Source organism: Branchiostoma floridae, chromosome 5, assembly GCF_000003815.2.
Source record: "Branchiostoma floridae strain S238N-H82 chromosome 5, Bfl_VNyyK, whole genome shotgun sequence".
In the NCBI taxonomy this organism is placed as follows: domain Eukaryota; kingdom Metazoa; phylum Chordata; class Leptocardii; order Amphioxiformes; family Branchiostomatidae; genus Branchiostoma; species Branchiostoma floridae.
Window position 1 is genome coordinate 12,792,400 of NC_049983.1, and position 16,849 is coordinate 12,809,248.

At 39.3% G+C, this 16,849-nt stretch overlaps 1 protein-coding gene across 5 annotated transcripts; it reads right to left on the reverse strand.

Annotated features, from left to right (window-relative positions):
• Positions 1-294: 294 nt before the first annotated feature.
• Positions 295-16,457, reverse strand: LOC118415522. Of its 5 annotated transcripts, none has more exons than XM_035820194.1 (10): positions 16,257-16,457; positions 6,721-7,112; positions 6,204-6,309; positions 5,019-5,194; positions 4,181-4,252; positions 3,504-3,611; positions 2,943-3,150; positions 2,386-2,556; positions 1,334-1,607; positions 295-812 (listed from the first exon to the last, which is right to left on the reverse strand). In XM_035820194.1, the coding sequence occupies exons 2-10, from the start codon at positions 7,005-7,007 to the stop codon at positions 718-720; spliced, it is 1,497 nt and encodes a 498-aa protein (XP_035676087.1). In that variant the 5' UTR covers positions 7,008-7,112; positions 16,257-16,457; the 3' UTR covers positions 295-717. The 5 variants fall into 5 exon arrangements, with proteins under 5 accessions (XP_035676087.1, XP_035676085.1, XP_035676086.1 ...); XM_035820192.1 differs by having other exon boundaries at positions 6,204-6,312; XM_035820193.1 differs by lacking the exon at positions 16,257-16,457 and adding an exon at positions 12,553-12,855 and having other exon boundaries at positions 6,204-6,312.
• Between the last annotated feature and the right edge of the window lie 392 nt (positions 16,458-16,849).

Genomic DNA, 16,849 nt, shown 5'->3' on the forward strand with positions numbered 1-16,849 from the left:
GGGGCAATAAACTATTTTACCATTTGGCCAGGTTTACCATTTTTTGTAAATATTTGTAAATGTGAAATAATCACAGAGAGGTTTCACAATTTTTCTAAATAAAGACATTTTTGTACAGTTACTTTCAAAATGTTTCTAAAATATTCAAAGAAATTCAAATAAATGAGTATTTTCTTAGTCAATTTTTTGAAAATAATTTAATCATTGTGGCTCAGATATTCTTTTATTCAAAATAATTCAGACTAATTATAAATATCGCCTAAAAGCCCTCATGGTGTCTTGGAATGGACTCTATGATACAAAAAACATTTTGTAGAAAATGCTGAACACAAAATTGACATATTTACTGGTTATATATTAATAATGTCCTGTGACCATATCTACCAATGGAAGAAGGCTGCCCTGAGAAAAGAGGGTTTGGCAACTATACTGTAATTTGTGCTCTGCGTTAATTGTTGCCTCATCAACTGTCACGTCCTGTCATGTGTAAATAGGAACACTTATTTACCCTCAAATCAGATTTGAAGCATTTTGGTTGTAGTTGACAAGGACAAGCATTATTTTCCAAACAAAAAATTCAGATAAATGACTATGTGGCAGTACAAAATGGCAGTTGTGCACTATTGAGTATAGATATTCTCTAAGTCATCAGCGGCAAGCAGCAGACATGGTCCATGAAGCCACTACACCAGCCCTGCTGGATGGTTCCTGTAGTTCCTAGCTGTTGGCCTTTCCCTGGACAGGTGTGGTGACGCGGTTCATGCTGGGTGGACGGATTCCTCGGATCAGTACTGGACTCATCTTGGAGTCATCTAAAGAAATATCAAGAACAAAGAAAGTTATAATCTGATGGTGCTGACAGGCTCATCGGTTACCATGTTGGTTTCCTTGTCAGTTCAAGTTCATGATTGAATTCCCTTACAAATATCATCGTGCAGAATGCACTGTTTTAATCTACACCATCTGGAATACAAACAGTGACTCAGTTTACAAAATATAAGTGTTCCTCTGTGCTTCATTTTGCACGTCTAAACACTAAAGACTGTATGAGATAGACTGCTGCCTGCAGAGTCAGAGCAACATGGACAGAATGACTTGAGACATGACAGTGCACTAGACTTTGGCTAGATATATACATAACAAGATGTGTGCCAGGCTACTATACATTATAGTTACAACGTACATGCTGTATGTTCATGTTCAACACTACACAACTACAATGTGCAAACTTGATGTTCAACACTACAAAACTACACTGTGCAAGCCTAATGTTCAACACTACACTACCACACTGTACAAGTTTGATGTTCAACACTACAGCACCTGTACCCACCTGACTGTTTGGTATCTGACACCTGCTGATGTTGATGAGGACGGTTGTTGTTCATCCTCTCCTGCTGTCTGCGGCTGGGTATGGACGGGGAGGTGCGGTCAGGTAGACACTTCATCTGTGCTGGGTAGTAACCCGCACCTAGAGTCTGTTTCATCATACTGCGGGCCTCGCGCTTCTTCCTGGGGTGGGGACTCTTACTGCGGCTTCTCGGCCGACTGGACTGGGCTAGTCTGTATGTCTCAGAGCCTGCTGGGAGGGCTTCTTGGCTTCGGCTCTGTGGAAACAACAGTTAACATCAATACAATTGAATAAAGTCATCATTTCTAAACACTCCTTCAAAGTGTTCAGAGAAAGATACACTAGAGTAAGCAACAGCTCTACCGGTATGACAGTTCTGAAAAAGCAGAGTAGCCCAAGCAACAGTTTTGGAAGCTTGGAACAGATAGTAGGTACACGTGAATTCCGTTGCGATAAAAGGAATGTAATTCCACACATGTTACATTTTGTTGAGCTTAGGTTTTCAAATCATTCACATTTAATTGCTTTATGCATGGCGCAGTGCAGTCACTACACCACCCTAACATGTGGCACACCACAGGCACACAAGTCCAACCTTCCTGCTATGCTGTGAAAGCAACTAGAAAGGTCTGTCAATATAGAAGAGAACTGAAGATGAGACAGAGGGTGCAGCACACTGTGGGAGGTGGATGTGATTGGTAGTTAGTGTTCTCTGAAAGAGGAGCACTGCAAACCATTTCGTAAGGCCAGACTGACTCATCTCTAATTTCAAGCACATATTGTGACTCAAATATCGCAGTGATTCAAAGTTTCAATCTCCGACTTGGATCGTTCAAAATTAAATTGCAAGAATTATAATGGTGGAGCCATTTTTTGAAGCCCATCACTGATCTGGCTTGTTTTTAGTGATGACACTTTGCAGACCTGCTTTGTATCTAACATTAAGAAAATTGATTTTTTCTTAAACTTTGATAAATTTGTTTTTTACACTGAAATGAAGAGATCAGTTTGGCCTTGCTAACACAGCAGATTACCAGTATCAAGGAAACATGACTGGTTCCTCTCCCTGTGTTTGAATGAGTGGTTGGTCTCCCTGTGTTTGAATGATTGCTGGTGTTTGTGGTGTCCACCTCAGGGAGCTGTCTGGAGGTAAAGTTCTGATTCAGTCTGTACTGATGGTACCATGATGTATCTTCATCAGAGTCCTTTGGCAATAAAACAAAACAAAACAACATATGCATTTACACAAAACAGCTCATTTCCATAGTATTTGTTTTCAAAGGAAGATGATGAATGGTTAATTTCAGTTAGAGATAACTATAATATTTCTATCTACTGAAATTTGTAGATGGGACCAGGTACTTGAAATCTGCTTAAGTAATTTTTTTTCACTAAATGGTCACTTTGTAACAAGACCTGAAGGTCATTTCAAGGTGTGACCTGAAGGCCACTCCAAGGTTTCGGGTAACAGCATAACTGTACAAGACAAAAAAAACTTTTCAATACCATGAAGTGTTTCTTTCTTGGACATAACAATGTAATGGTTGCATTGAATTCAGAGACCTGAAATATATCTTTCAGAAGATCTCACCAAATTGTTATTTTTCTTCTCTGCCAAGTTGCTGGTCGGTGCTGGCCTGCTGATGTTGTTGCCCAGTCTGACTGCATCTTGGTCCAGGTTGAAGGAGTAGGTTCTGTTGGGGGTGTACCAGGCCAGGGGTCTGCTGCCGCCTCGCTGGTTCCCTCTAGCAGATCGGACGGCAACTGCATGTCTCAATCTCGTGTAGGTATAATCCTCTCTGTTGGAATGACACAGACAAAATCACTGAAAAGAACACCTCTAAGTCTAAAAATACAGTTGTCAAATACTTATGCTATTATGACGGCAATTCATTCTTTGTATGAATATCCCCAAATATTGGTTATCATTCTTTCCTCTGTACAAAAACCCATTATTCCTCTGCATGAAACTTGGTTGTTGCAATACTTCTCTCTGTCACTATGGGGCTCTTTGTTCAGCATTGGGCATGGTATAGCAGTGCCCCCTATTGGCCATTCTAGACACTGCGGGCAGCGCATCTTGCAATGCATTCCTGGCGTCTGTTCATGTCTGCAAGTACAGGGAGAATATGATGCAGTATTTCCAACCCACCTGTACTGTTCCACATACTGCTGTGACTGCTGGTGATACCTGAAGTCATAGGGGATGGGGGAGGTCGTGTCCAGCACCAAAGCCTCCCTGGATGGAGGTCTTCTCTCACTGTACATGGTGCACACAGGAAAACATAAAGTAAAGAAGTGAAACATTTTGGCCCTTTTTCTATCTATAGATGTACCTTTGTCTACATTATATGTGACACAAAGTACATCAAAGGGAAAGGTTTACCACAAGGGGTCATGGGGTCAATAACATAGTTACACCATTACTTTTAGTCAGTTAATACACCTGTTAGGAACTCAAACCTTGTCTTCAAAATTCAACCTGTACATGTGTGTGACAATGTTGACTGTTCTTAAACTTACCTGTCTTAAGATACATGTAGGCATAAGAATCAGAGACATTGCCACACACTATTTCCAAGTACCAACTGATAAAAATTTAACTAAAACTTATTTTGATCCCACTAAGACACCAGTTATTCTGAATATTGTATACCAACACCAGTGAAAACATGTAGATTCCAGTTATTCATTTCATACATATAATCAACCACAGTCCTTCTCCCTTACTCTACTACTTCTAACCACCTCTGCTGACATGGACATGTGAGCACCTCCCAACCAACCGTGGACACCACAAAAACATACTAGTACTGTAGTAGTCATTACTTGTAAGTACGACGTTGCACAGGCGTCCCAGGCCGTTGTGACAGAGCCACATTAGCAGACTGCACTCTTCTCCTATAAGCAGGAATAAGGCTAGTTTCTGTACACATCCACAATACTTCTTTGGCCACCATATGATTATGAAGAGGACATTTATTATCAACCAGCAGGTGTTTCTTTAGTCTTGTAGGCAGGTCCTTACCGTAACAGATGAATTAATCATGTGGAGCAAAAAATTCATAATTAACTCTTAAGTCAGAAGGAAGGATTCACTTGATGAAACATTTGAAGACCTTCATGAATTGAAAGCACAGAATCAAGGTCAATTTATCACCATGAATATGCAACGTTAGTTCATCAAAAGAACATTCTATGGCGGCAGGTTCCGACCGGTTGTGTTAACTGTGGCGTCATCAAAGAGATCAATGACTGGATGAATGATTCATAAGATTTTACGTTCAATAACACCAGAAGGTTGTTACTTTGTACAAACACTATGTGATGGAAAATGTAATCAGGAAATGTTGTACATATATAATGTTTCCAAAATCATATCCAGTTGCTTGAGAAATTGCTGTTTGGCGTATCTTATTACTAGTACCTGGATGTCTACAAAGCAACCTTCATCAATGAAATGTATTAGTTTGGTGTAACTAGAGTCATAAGCAAATAAAGTCTGTACAAATCCTCACACATGGATACTACTACTACTACTACTACTACTTCTACATGATCATTTCACAGGGATTACTACTACTACTACTACTACTACAACTACTACTACTACAACTACTTCTACATAAACATTTCACAGGAACACCATACATTAACCATGTCCTACCTGTCTCGTGTCCCTGCACTGCGTGGAGTCCTCTTATTGCTGCCGTTGTCATCATTACTTCTGGAGTAGGGGGCGCTGCTGCACCGTGACGGCTTTCCGCTGGGTTTGGGGTAGGTCTGGTAGAAGTGGATCCCCTCCCTGTGGGCGGTCTTGCACATGTCCCAGCCTGGAATGTTCTGTGGGGGAATAAAGCAGATAAAGACATGAACTTTCACTGTTACAATCTTAGTCGATAAGGCGTCAGAAAGATGACGACTGAGACACAACAATTACGGGTTTCAACCTTTCTTTCAAAAGTCTTTACTGTTAGTGTTACAATCTTAGATTAGTCCTTTTAAAAGTAAGCTGTGTAGAGTACTATAAATAACACAATGGACGAAGGGTCAAAGGATAGCTTGCACAGTGTACATGTAGCTACTTAAACTGCTTCAAAGGCAAACATGTGAAGAGTGCCACATAAACGTACATTACACAAACTGGCAGGGTTCGAAATAGACATACTTAACTTGCAATTTGCACATAATTTTTGAGATTTGCATGTAAAAATTTACTAAACTTGCAATCTTGCATGTTGAAAATACATGGCCTATAGTAAAAATACTGAGGCCACCATGCCTTTGTTTGTCTGACGGGGATTGTCACCAGTTGTCAGTAGGTGTTATAAACAATCAAATTTGGCTTTGCTGCAAACTTACATGCTGATTATGTGGATATCTTTCCAAAATTTCAAGTTCTGTCTATATTTTCATGCGCCAAAGGACGGAAAGATGGGTGCTGGCTAGAACATTGCTGTATAGACTAGTTGCATTTTGCATGTTAATTTTTCAAATTGCACATAAATTTTTTGCCAACTTGCCATTTTGCATGTAGCAAAAAATAAGTATTTTGATCCCTGACTGGTAACACATTGATACATATATAAACTTATTAGAACAGAACCGAGTCTTTTTTAATTGTTATTCAGAACAATTATACTTTCACACAAACATCTTATCTTTCTATGAGTGGCGATCAAAATATTCGTGATATTAGAATGGAAGCTCATCTGCGTTGGTACAATCCATCATGAATTTTGATACTTTTGTTGAATACAATAATTAATGTTGAACAGACTTGAAAAAAAATTAAACTCTTGTAACAAAGAAGTGTGGTGTCCATCAGTATAGAGTAAGATGGCATCCTCACCTTGTTATGCTTTCCCTCGTCCCTCCCAAGGTACAGGTACTTGAAGACGTCTGACATACACAGGTCTCTGTCTCTGTCTACCTGCAGTATTCTGTCTTCTTTATGGCTACTGAAGAAAGAACAATACAAATAAACATGCATGTTTATGACAGCTGATTTTAGTTCTACATAATAGATTTTAACAACTCTTCATTATGGAAATAAAGGTAGTGAAGATGGAATTAGAGATCACAATAGATACATCATATTTTATATCAAGTTATGGATCTAATGAAGAATAAAGTTTCATATGTATAAGAACACCTTTTGATTTCATACATTATTGCATGACTAGAGGGAGGTACAGTTCATTGAAAGTCAGGTCCAACAAAAATACAAAGATCAGATCAATTGGCTTGAATTATTGAGAGAAAATGTATGACATAGAGACAAACAGATACAGGTAATTACTTTGTCTCTACAAATGACTGATTTGATCAGTGTAAATGTGTTACAATCGTGGAGAGTCTAGACCTACTTTTTACTGATGGGACTGGTGACTGCACTCCCCGTCCATGCCTGCAACATGGCAGCATCCTCACTCTTCTGCTCCTCCTCAGCCAATAGCAGCAGCTGTGTCTGAGACATGGTCTCAAAGTTCTCCTTACAGTCACACGGTAAGTCATTGTGTTCCAGTCTGTAGCACATGGTGGAGAGGACGGTCGGGCTGGAGCCAGGGCTACCGTTTGCCAGAGCTTTCTCCATGATTTTCTCGTGTTTGTTGTTGTTGTTGGCATCTCCGACATCCTTCTCCACGTCTGTCATGGTTCCAACGGTCGCAGCAGCGGATCATTCCATTCGGCACAACCCTGTATCCCAGCAATCACGTCAATACCTCCGATTTCAGAGATTTGAGCGTTGCCTCATGGCCTGGGGGAAACACAAAGGGAAGACATAACTTAAACCTTGCTGCTGTAGTGTACAATAATCATTTATGAATAATTCATCCATGATATTTCACTTGTAGAACTGCAAAGAGAAAAAGTGTTCAAAACATAAAATATAGTTAGTAGCTGCCTTGAATCTCATGTGGCAAAAGGGCATAAAAATAAGGACCATATACAGGCTCTTCAACTGAGATTCAGAGGTTTCCCAAGGGTATTGTTAACCTGAACTTGGACATGTCCTTTGTTGTTACATACTCAATCCCTATAATATATATAGCAAGTACATGTGGGTATCACAAAGGGCAATTATATTGATGCACTTATTTTGTACCTCGGCATCACTGCCATGACAGAAAAAGCTGTTTTTGATAGATAACATGTAGGTTTTCTTTACTCAGACTGCAAGTGCACAGCAAGAAAACACACTCACTCATGATCACTCACTATGCGGTTATAATATACAGTTATAATATACGACAATAATATATGGTTATGATATACGGTATTGTCAATCCTCTTTCTGAAGTATTCATTCCGGCAATTTCTTTACTTTGTAAGTTTCTTGCACAAACGTTTGGAGCCATGATCACTGAATTATAAATGGTACATTAATAGCTTTCAGGTCCCCAGTCCTGACACATGTCATCACTTTACAATGTAACAGGTCAACCATGTAATCCATGACAGGTTCCGCCTCCTTAAAGTGGAAATAATGCATCCATGTGAAATCACCTTACTAGTAAGGCACTTTTGTTGGCGTCATATTTATGCACCATAGTAACCACAATAACACTGCTTTGAAGAAGAATAGAAGATTGCTGTTGTACGAAATTGCTGTTACTGATTATAACTTAAAGTGTCATCATAAATTTTCATCAGACACTTAACCTTTGCAATGTTACAGTTGACATTTGTCAGAAACATGACACTTACGACCATAATCCTATAACTTATAAGTCAGTACAGATTGAAGAGGCTTGCTTCATGTCAATATCATATACATACAGCTATATCTACAGTTCTCAAATTTGCTGTCAACAAGATGAAACAGGTTTTCAAAATATTTTGGCAAAAGTTGATTCCAACTAGTCTGTGTAACACAAACTCTGCTGTCCAGGACTGTTTCGCGGGCTACTATAAGCGAGATTTAATCAGGCTAGATTCCAACTACAATGTTGTACCCCTTGAAAGAAATGTTGATAACATAAATATCCATTTTCATAGTTGATTTCTACAGCATAATTGACACTCTTCACTCCCACCAAGATTTTCCAGTTCAGTCAGACCATTGTTTACATCATTATGTTGATAAGTGACAGCCTTAAGGGATGAAGATGAACAGATTTGTGGAATTCTGAGAACACAGACAGCTCACCTGGGACTACCTACATGCAGATAAACCTGTTTTACAAAAAAAAATGTTTTATGCCATCTCCTCTCAACCAAAACATGAAACCATCCATGTAGAATTTCTGTGTTAGTAGGTACAAGTCCCTACGGCAACTACTCAGCATAGGAGCATGTGTGTTTCACCTGAATATAATAAGTACATAATGATATGAAGAAGAAAATGGTTACAAACTAAGTCAACCAACAGCAAGATCCCCTTTCTTTACATACCTTTGTTGTATGAAATGTTCAGTAAAGATAACCAACCTGATCTGCATAACCAGTTTGGCGAAAGATCAATGTAACATGCAAGAACAAAAATTGTACCACCTATTTCAAGAAAGTCTGAAAACCCTGGCACACAGAACATTTACTGGGCAGAAATGCTGGCAGTTTAACTTAGGGTTAAGCCTGCCTTCCCCTAGTTTAACATTTTCTACAATACAAAGGATACCAAGGGAATTTCAAGCACAAAGATTTTAGCTGCAGTACACATGGTATATTGTAGCTCTGAACAAAACGAGTGATCCCTGTGTGCATTGCAAACATGCTAGTACGTGCCGAGCTAAAAGGCTGTATGTAGCAAACATGCCCAATGTGGCATATCCATACACTTTCACCTGGGGTGGACCACAACTGATCAATGGGGAGGCCACCATATATGTTAAATAGTGGCCAGAAAGCAAAGTAGGATTTACAAGAAGGTCATGGCCAAAGGAGAATGTTGTTTGTTGCTATGGTGGGTGTTATCAATTTGTTCCCGCTCATTTTTAATAACAAACAACACATAGGTAAGAAAAAAAAGACAATCTGCCTGACAATTGAAATAATTTACAAATCTCTGAAAATGTTTATCAAAGATACGTCCCGATACTTTCTCTGTCGGGCACAACATTGTTACCAACCAAAATATGTCACAGACCACTTCAAGACAAATGAACTCCTTACAACCACATGTGTCTTATCCCCAAACAAACTCAGGTAGTGTGACTTGGAAAGGTGAGAATGAATGTACAGGTACACTGTTTCCGTTGCTGCGTATGTCTAGGACGTGGGTACGAACGTGATCAACACAAAGCACCCCCCAACAAACATACGGCACCCTCCTTTCATAATCAATGTACCTTAACACGTACAAAAGCCTTAAGTTAATATTATATGCACAAACATTACTTGCCGTCCACGGCGTAGGGTGTCCACCTGCTTTGAAAGAGTGGATTCGCTTGGTTAACGACCAGACTCCAACACAATGCATGACCCGATTGGTATACAACAAGCGACATGGAACTCGATAAACTATTCCCAAGTTTACATTTCCCCCCATAAACCTCGTAAAAGATCACATGCATCCAGTGTTGCGATGGTTGCTGTGCGTGTTTCAGGACACAGAAGGCATGCGTACACAAGACCTGTTTTGTTAAAGTTACAAATGACCTACCTACTGCTTGTTGGAGGAATCAATAATCATTTAGGTGACAACACACATGGAAAACTATTTAGGTTGGTCAGGTATTACCTGAAGGAAGCTGTGTAAAGACACAATACCTCAACAGAAGGTCTATGAAATACAAATTGTTTTACAGACCCCTTGCAGTACATTAGAATACAATAGACTGCAGTAAATCACTGAAATGCAATTACTACACAAGGGTAAATTTACACTTCCAAGTAGATGTTTGCTTGGTTTGCCCTCATAGCCCACTATAAAATCATATTCTGGTCAAAATTTTGTAATATATGGCAGAAATTATCAACTTACCTTGATCTAACCATAACACTATTAACAGAACACATAAAGTATGGGGAAATGAGGGCAAGCCAAATAAGTCTACCATACTTTTCCTATTAACTAAACGTAATGAGTATTTCTTTATGCCCTGCCATAGATAAAAGTCAAGACTCTAGCTGTGTGCCAAGAATGTCTACAATGTACGATATCCTGGGGCCGATGCACTGATAATACTTACCTACATCTTAGTATTCTTATTACTACTAGTCACTAGTAAGATGCAAGTAAGTATTATGGGAATAGATCTATGAAATGTTTATTTCCCCAAACACCTACATTGGTGCAGTACACAAAGTCCTGGGTATGACCTAAATTAATCATGTACATGTACAGGTGTAAACAAGCACTCCCTACATCTGGGAATGATCCACAAACAGTAATAGGTTCAAAATACACTATGCTATCAAATGGCAGGCATAATATATTGAGGCCAACGTTTTGATAAAAGGCTATGCTGCATGACTATATCTAATAATAGCAACACAACTAGTTATCTTCCAGTTATGTTTAATTGGTTTTCCTCTGTGTATAGCAACGCTTTTTAATACCATTATGATTAACAGCTGTTCACATGATGTTGGTATTTTGGAAAACTTCAGTCCCTCTTGGCCCAGTCGAACATTCTTGTCTATATTTGTACAACAAACATGCTCCTAGGTTATGCCAGGTGAAAAACTCTCATATCATCAAGTACAGAAAATTATGGCCATTATTTGTTTGTATAACAGGCTAAATAATGTAATGACAGTATGTTATCCAAATTGCTTTGTAAAAAGACTTGACATTATTCACATAATATTTTATAGAACATAATTTAGATAAAAGTACTTCACATGACTACCTACTCATTACATAGCTGTAACAAAATAAGTTAGCGCAACTAATTGAAGATTTCCATTGTGAATTAGTCAACCTTACTCAAATCTAATAGTCAGCCACATGTACCACTTAATGGCATGAAAAACACTGTGAGCTTGTTGGAGGCAAAAAAATCTGAGAAGCTGGCAAACACTCTAGAAAGAATGTTCAACAAAGCTACATGCTTAGAATTGCTTTCTTACTCCATCATTGCACAGAATTCCACCACTGTGGTACAAGTGGTGTTCTTTAGACTACATGTTGTATTGATTCCTAGGTTGTCCAGTTGAACAATCAGATTTTGTGTAGATATAGTGTAGATTCAAACTTGCAATTTTTGAGTCTTGTTCTTGTTTGACAAAGCAAACTGTAAGGACTTGGAGTCTGGATGTCACAGTATTGATGATGGCTAAATCTGTTTTAAGATATTAATAGCTGTTTCCACACCTATCCAGGTAGTGGCACTTTACATTCTTTCAGATCTCTGATAGGAGATCCGCCAAACACAATTTCTGTAATCCTACTATGCCAAGTTTTTGTTTGGAACAATGAAATATAGCTGAACCATCAAGACAGGAGCTACAACACTTTTAAAAGCTTAACTTTAATCAGCCTAATCACACTTTCACAGGGAGCCTCTGAGAGAGGTATAGGTCACCAATTTACCATCCCAAAAACAGACTATTAGTCACTAAGACCCCGTTCACACTAAAAAAAATGAAGCGGCTTCAACGTCGAAGCTGCTTGATCCGGATTGTTTTCTTGAGTGTGAACGCTCCAAGCGGCTTGGATTTTCACCGATCCGGCTCGTTTGCAATCCATCCCTGGGAGGTAGTTTGAGACACTTGTGAACAAGCCGCTTGGCTGAAATCGCGAGTGTGAACGCAACGCGGGATAGATTCTATGCAAATTTCCGATTTGCCCCCTGTTGGAGGTTATATATCCAGGAGCAGGAACACACGCCACACTGACAGGTTTGCTCACGTTACTGATTTTTGTGCCCAATGATAATGTCTGGAAAGAAAAAAATCGCTGTAGGGTCAAGGCAAGTGGAGTGGGAAGCAAACAAAGCTTTTTTTATCACGCGAAAAGAGAGGAAACACAGCAAGCTAAAACAAAATCACAAAAAACAAGCATATCTTTGAACAGCTTTCTCTCTGGATCATGATATAAGACTATTAAGAGTGGGTTTGAGAAAACCTACAAACAATGTTGTAAATAAGTACCTGAAGTCCAGGTACGGAATTGTGTGCGATTAATCGGATTGTCTGAAATGAGTGTGAACGTAATTTTTTTGAAGCGGCTTGCCCGTTGAAGCGGCTTCGACGTTGAAGCCGCTTCATTTTTTTGAGTGTGAACGGGGTCTAAGTGTTACTTTGTTCCATACCTGCTTTGACTTAGCACACCATCACATTGACCCATGTTGAAAGGCTCTAGTCCCCAGAACTAAGGTTGTTTCCTCTACAAACACGGTTACATACTCCAACATGGAACCTTCAAACATGGTCGTGGGTGACCCTGTCTCCATGGAAGACAAACAAGCCCCTGATACGGGTCTATGGTGACAATGTCAATACTCTTTCTGTATCAGAGCATATAACAATGACTAACAAAATACTTTTAGAAGGTCATATTACAATAGAGAAGCTGTAAACAACTAGAACTTGGTGAATGAACTTTAAAGAGGTGCCTCATCATGTTTTGGTCAGGTTTGTCTTGGAAGAAAAGAATTCATGATTGAAGAGCGGCCAAAACTGGAACCCAAAATTTCCTACACGTCTGAATGAAATCAACTCTATCCAATTCTCGATTAATAGTTTTCCAAAAGGTATGATTCCTAACCTCAAAAGGTAAAAGTAACATCATTACCTGCAAGTTTATATGAAACATTCAACAAGGATTTGCATTTGATTGTCTAACAGGAAGATTTGGTAGTCAGGCAAAACCTGTTATACCATAATCTGTTTGTTGAGGCTTGGACTGAGATTCAACCACACCAAACAGCGTCATGGTTGGTCTGTACACATTGAGTTTTGTTGGCAGCCGTTGTCAAAACTGTAGGAATGTGTAAACTTCTGCCAGAGAAACCACATACAGACCACATGGACAGCGTATGCTAAAAGTAAAATGACAGATAAGAGTTTGTGTCAACATGCTATCTTATGTGGGTTTAAACATAATTCTGGCAAGGACCAATTATCTTTCAAAAACTTTTAGAACTATGTTGATAGTGATCAAAATGGCCAAAAAGTTCTGAAGAACATCTACCTGGCAGCTAAACCTGTAAGATATTTAGAAACCTTAATTAAAGTTTGCTAGCTGAATAAGCTTTCATCATTTCATGTCACATGATATGTCAAACACAGAAGCACCATAAGACTGTCTTGACCGTTTTTTGTCCTGAGAAAGTTGGGTCAAGCTGACCAAATAAAGGGAGTGTGAAGAGGGTATTTATGTAAGTTGTATCCTCTTTTGCAGCGTGACTACTTGGACTGACCCACATACCTTACAGCCTATGTATGGATTTACTCCTTTGTCAGACATTTTACCAGATGAAAGGATTTCTGTGCATTAAAGCCAAGGCTTAAAGCCACCTGAGATGAAAGAAAGACTGACCCCTCTCCCAATGACAGGGAATATAAACACAGCTTTTCCGAAGAGCAAACAAACAATATCCACTGTAACACACTGGCTCCTTTCACAGCAACCATAACAAAATCATGGTGCTTTTTTTAAGAGTACCATGTACAATCATAACATTCTGAAAGGATTTCTTACACAACCCAACCATACCTGTGTTTTCATACAAGTAGCTCTACAGTCTGAACCAAAGAAGGGGAATCACTGGGTTTTCGTAAGGCACTGATCCATAGCATGTTACCTCTCAACAGGCTACCAACAACACCGTACCAGGTTACCTAAGTTTCCGCTATAAACAATTCCAACAATGAACCTTGATATGGCACTGATAATTTGATTACAAAATATGGCCTTGGATTCCAAGGGAGACAGCCACCTGATTTGCTATAATTGTTATTAATACGACATGTATTGATTCACGATAAAAGACGGCGCAACAGAAAGGTCTAATTAAATTTACTGTGATATGGCAACAAAGCAAAAACTACTGTTTCTGTGTCAAAGAGTCATGATGGAATGCTTTTTTTTCTACTTATAAACAAACAAAACAGGTCGGAGGGCGGATTGTAATACTTTTTTGCTCAGGTAAAACTAAGAAGTAGGGGTTTTGGCATAGTAACAGGGGCCACCAAACACTGGGTTGTAAATACATATTTTTTAGCAAATAGCATGAAATTAACAGTCTTGGTTGGTCACCTCCCTTGCTTTATACACCAAAAAAATGACGGAAACTATATATCATTAGTATAAGTTGAAAAACTGGAAAAGAAGCTTTGTATTCACCACTTCACTTATGCCATGATCAAGTATTCAGGCCATAGGCATAATCATGCATCCTTCCTCTTGGGGAATATACTGGTCTACCCTTATCTATCAAATTTGGGTAGATATACCCATCTAATAGGTGGATGATGACATTATGAGATATTCCCTTTTCTCATACTGTCTGTGCACAGCATACTTCAATCCCCCTGAACATTTGCCTGAAAAAATGAATAATTACGAATGTACATTCTGAATAGATTCTTTGGGACCTAATAATGCAAGGAATAACCTTGGATCATTGTGACTTTGCAGAAGTGACAGATTCAACTAGCACTGGAAGCAGGTCGATAGATTGCATAAAAAAGAAAACCAATATGTAGCAGAAGGGTGTTGGACTGAATCCCAGTTATCCCTGAATAATTGATTGGTCCCTGCACCTAGTCAAATTATCAAACAGACAGACAGCATTAGATTGTTTTCATTGGTGGTGCCTAGAGGAAAGGCAACTAGGGGACATTATGACATCATGTCTGTCCTTAGTTTACAATTTGCCAGCGAGGAAATCATCCATTTTGCAATCAAAGAAATGGAATTTTCCTTTCGTTTCCGCTCAGAATGTTCTACACAAACATTATGTTGATGTCATCCTCATGGCCTCTGCCAACAGATTATGGTAATATTGGATTTTAATCAAATGACAACGACTTTGCATGCAATCCCGTTGATTGTCTTCCGCCCTGCCGACCTCTGCCATCTTCTCCAGTCTGCCCTACACAAAACACCACTCAAGACTAATTGCGAAATTCAGTATCATCTATTCAATGGCAGTCACTGTTGCTATACAGGGTTCTACCATTATTCACTGGAGGAAGGATCTAGTAAAAAAAAAAAAAAAACTCAATGTTTTTCACATAGGAGTGATTACAATGCAGAAGACAATTGTGCCACTTGATTATGAGGACAAGTGATTTCCATATGTATTGAGACTCCCCTGCAGCCGATAATTCGCACATCTTTTATTGATGATGAGCAACACTGAGGACAAGGGTGGGAGGGGCGTGATGCTCCATTTTACGTTGTGGCTCTATAGACAGAGTCATCACAGTCCTGAATAGTTACAAGAGGTCTACAAACATCGTTTGGCAGATTGACAAATAACGGCTCATTGTACAAATCCGGAGTGTAAGAGTGGAGGAAACGTATATTTATAGTCGCGTTGTCGTGATCGTGTCATCATGGAATATTTTCTGTTGGTCTGGCAGTAAAATCAGAAAACGTTTGGCCACCTTCATGTCATGTGGTTAGATATTATAATTTTCTGCGAGCCGTTTTTGATGAGCGGAAATCCAAATCTTATGATCGGATCTTCGAGACCACAGAAACGAGCAAAGATCAAACCGTCAAATGCAATTATCTGTATCCTCGGCAGAGCGATTGATTTTCTCGGCGCTCCTCCAAGACTAGACTGAGCTAGACGTCTTCACCGGTCAACTACGACGTACGTGATCAACCAAAGACGGGAATACAACAGGCTCCTTATTTTAGTCACTGCGGTTGGTAAAAATGTTGCCCGCTAAATGATCTCAGTCAGAGGGCAAAATGAAAGAGATCGATCTGAAAAAGCCGCCAGTCCGCGGTCTTGTTGACATTTATACACGGTCATTCATAAACAAAGACTTTACAAACCTCTTCCTGTCAGCTTTCTTCTGAAGAACGAGACGTCTACAACACGGAGACGTTAAATTCTTACTGCTTGTAGTCTCTGGGTGAAGGAAATGGCACAAAGCCATGAAAATGTGGTAAAAACTGCGCCCAAATCTCACCGGCTCCTGTTTCTGCGGAAACTTATCGTCTGCATTGTGCGCATGCGTCCTGGTAAATCATCCGCAAAGGATGGTGGGTAAATGTTATTGCTACAACAGTTGGTGACATTTATCACAAATCGTTATATTTATCCCTCACCCTTAGCAGGGGGTATGGTACTGAAGGTATCTACGTTTGTAGATTCTAAAATATGGATGGCAATTTTTAAACGCTTTCTCTTGTCATTTTGTCTGCCAATTTTTGCATCTCATTCTCTTTTTCTCATGACGTTTTTTTTGTGTGCAAATTTTGGTGATATGTCCTAAATTACGATGCGTCAAAGGGAGAGAAAGGAAGAAATCTACAAAAGAAAGGAAATAAAGCAAACAAAAAGGACGTAAATTTGCGCTGTAGAAACCCAACCGTTCTGTTACCTGCATTTGTAATCTGTTTAGCTGGTCCGGACCCAATCGCCC

Coding starts and splice junctions, on each gene's coding strand:
- LOC118415522 (XM_035820192.1), bottom strand. CDS start 7,007: ATGACAGACGTGGAGAAGGATGTCGGAGATGCCAACAACAACAACAAA. Junction 6,313..6,720: donor ACCAGTCCCATCAGTAAAAA/GTAGGTCTAGAC, acceptor TTCTTTCTTCAG/TAGCCATAAAGAAGACAGAA. Junction 2,557..2,942: donor AGAAGAAAAATAACAATTTG/GTGAGATCTTCT, acceptor TTATTGCCAAAG/GACTCTGATGAAGATACATC.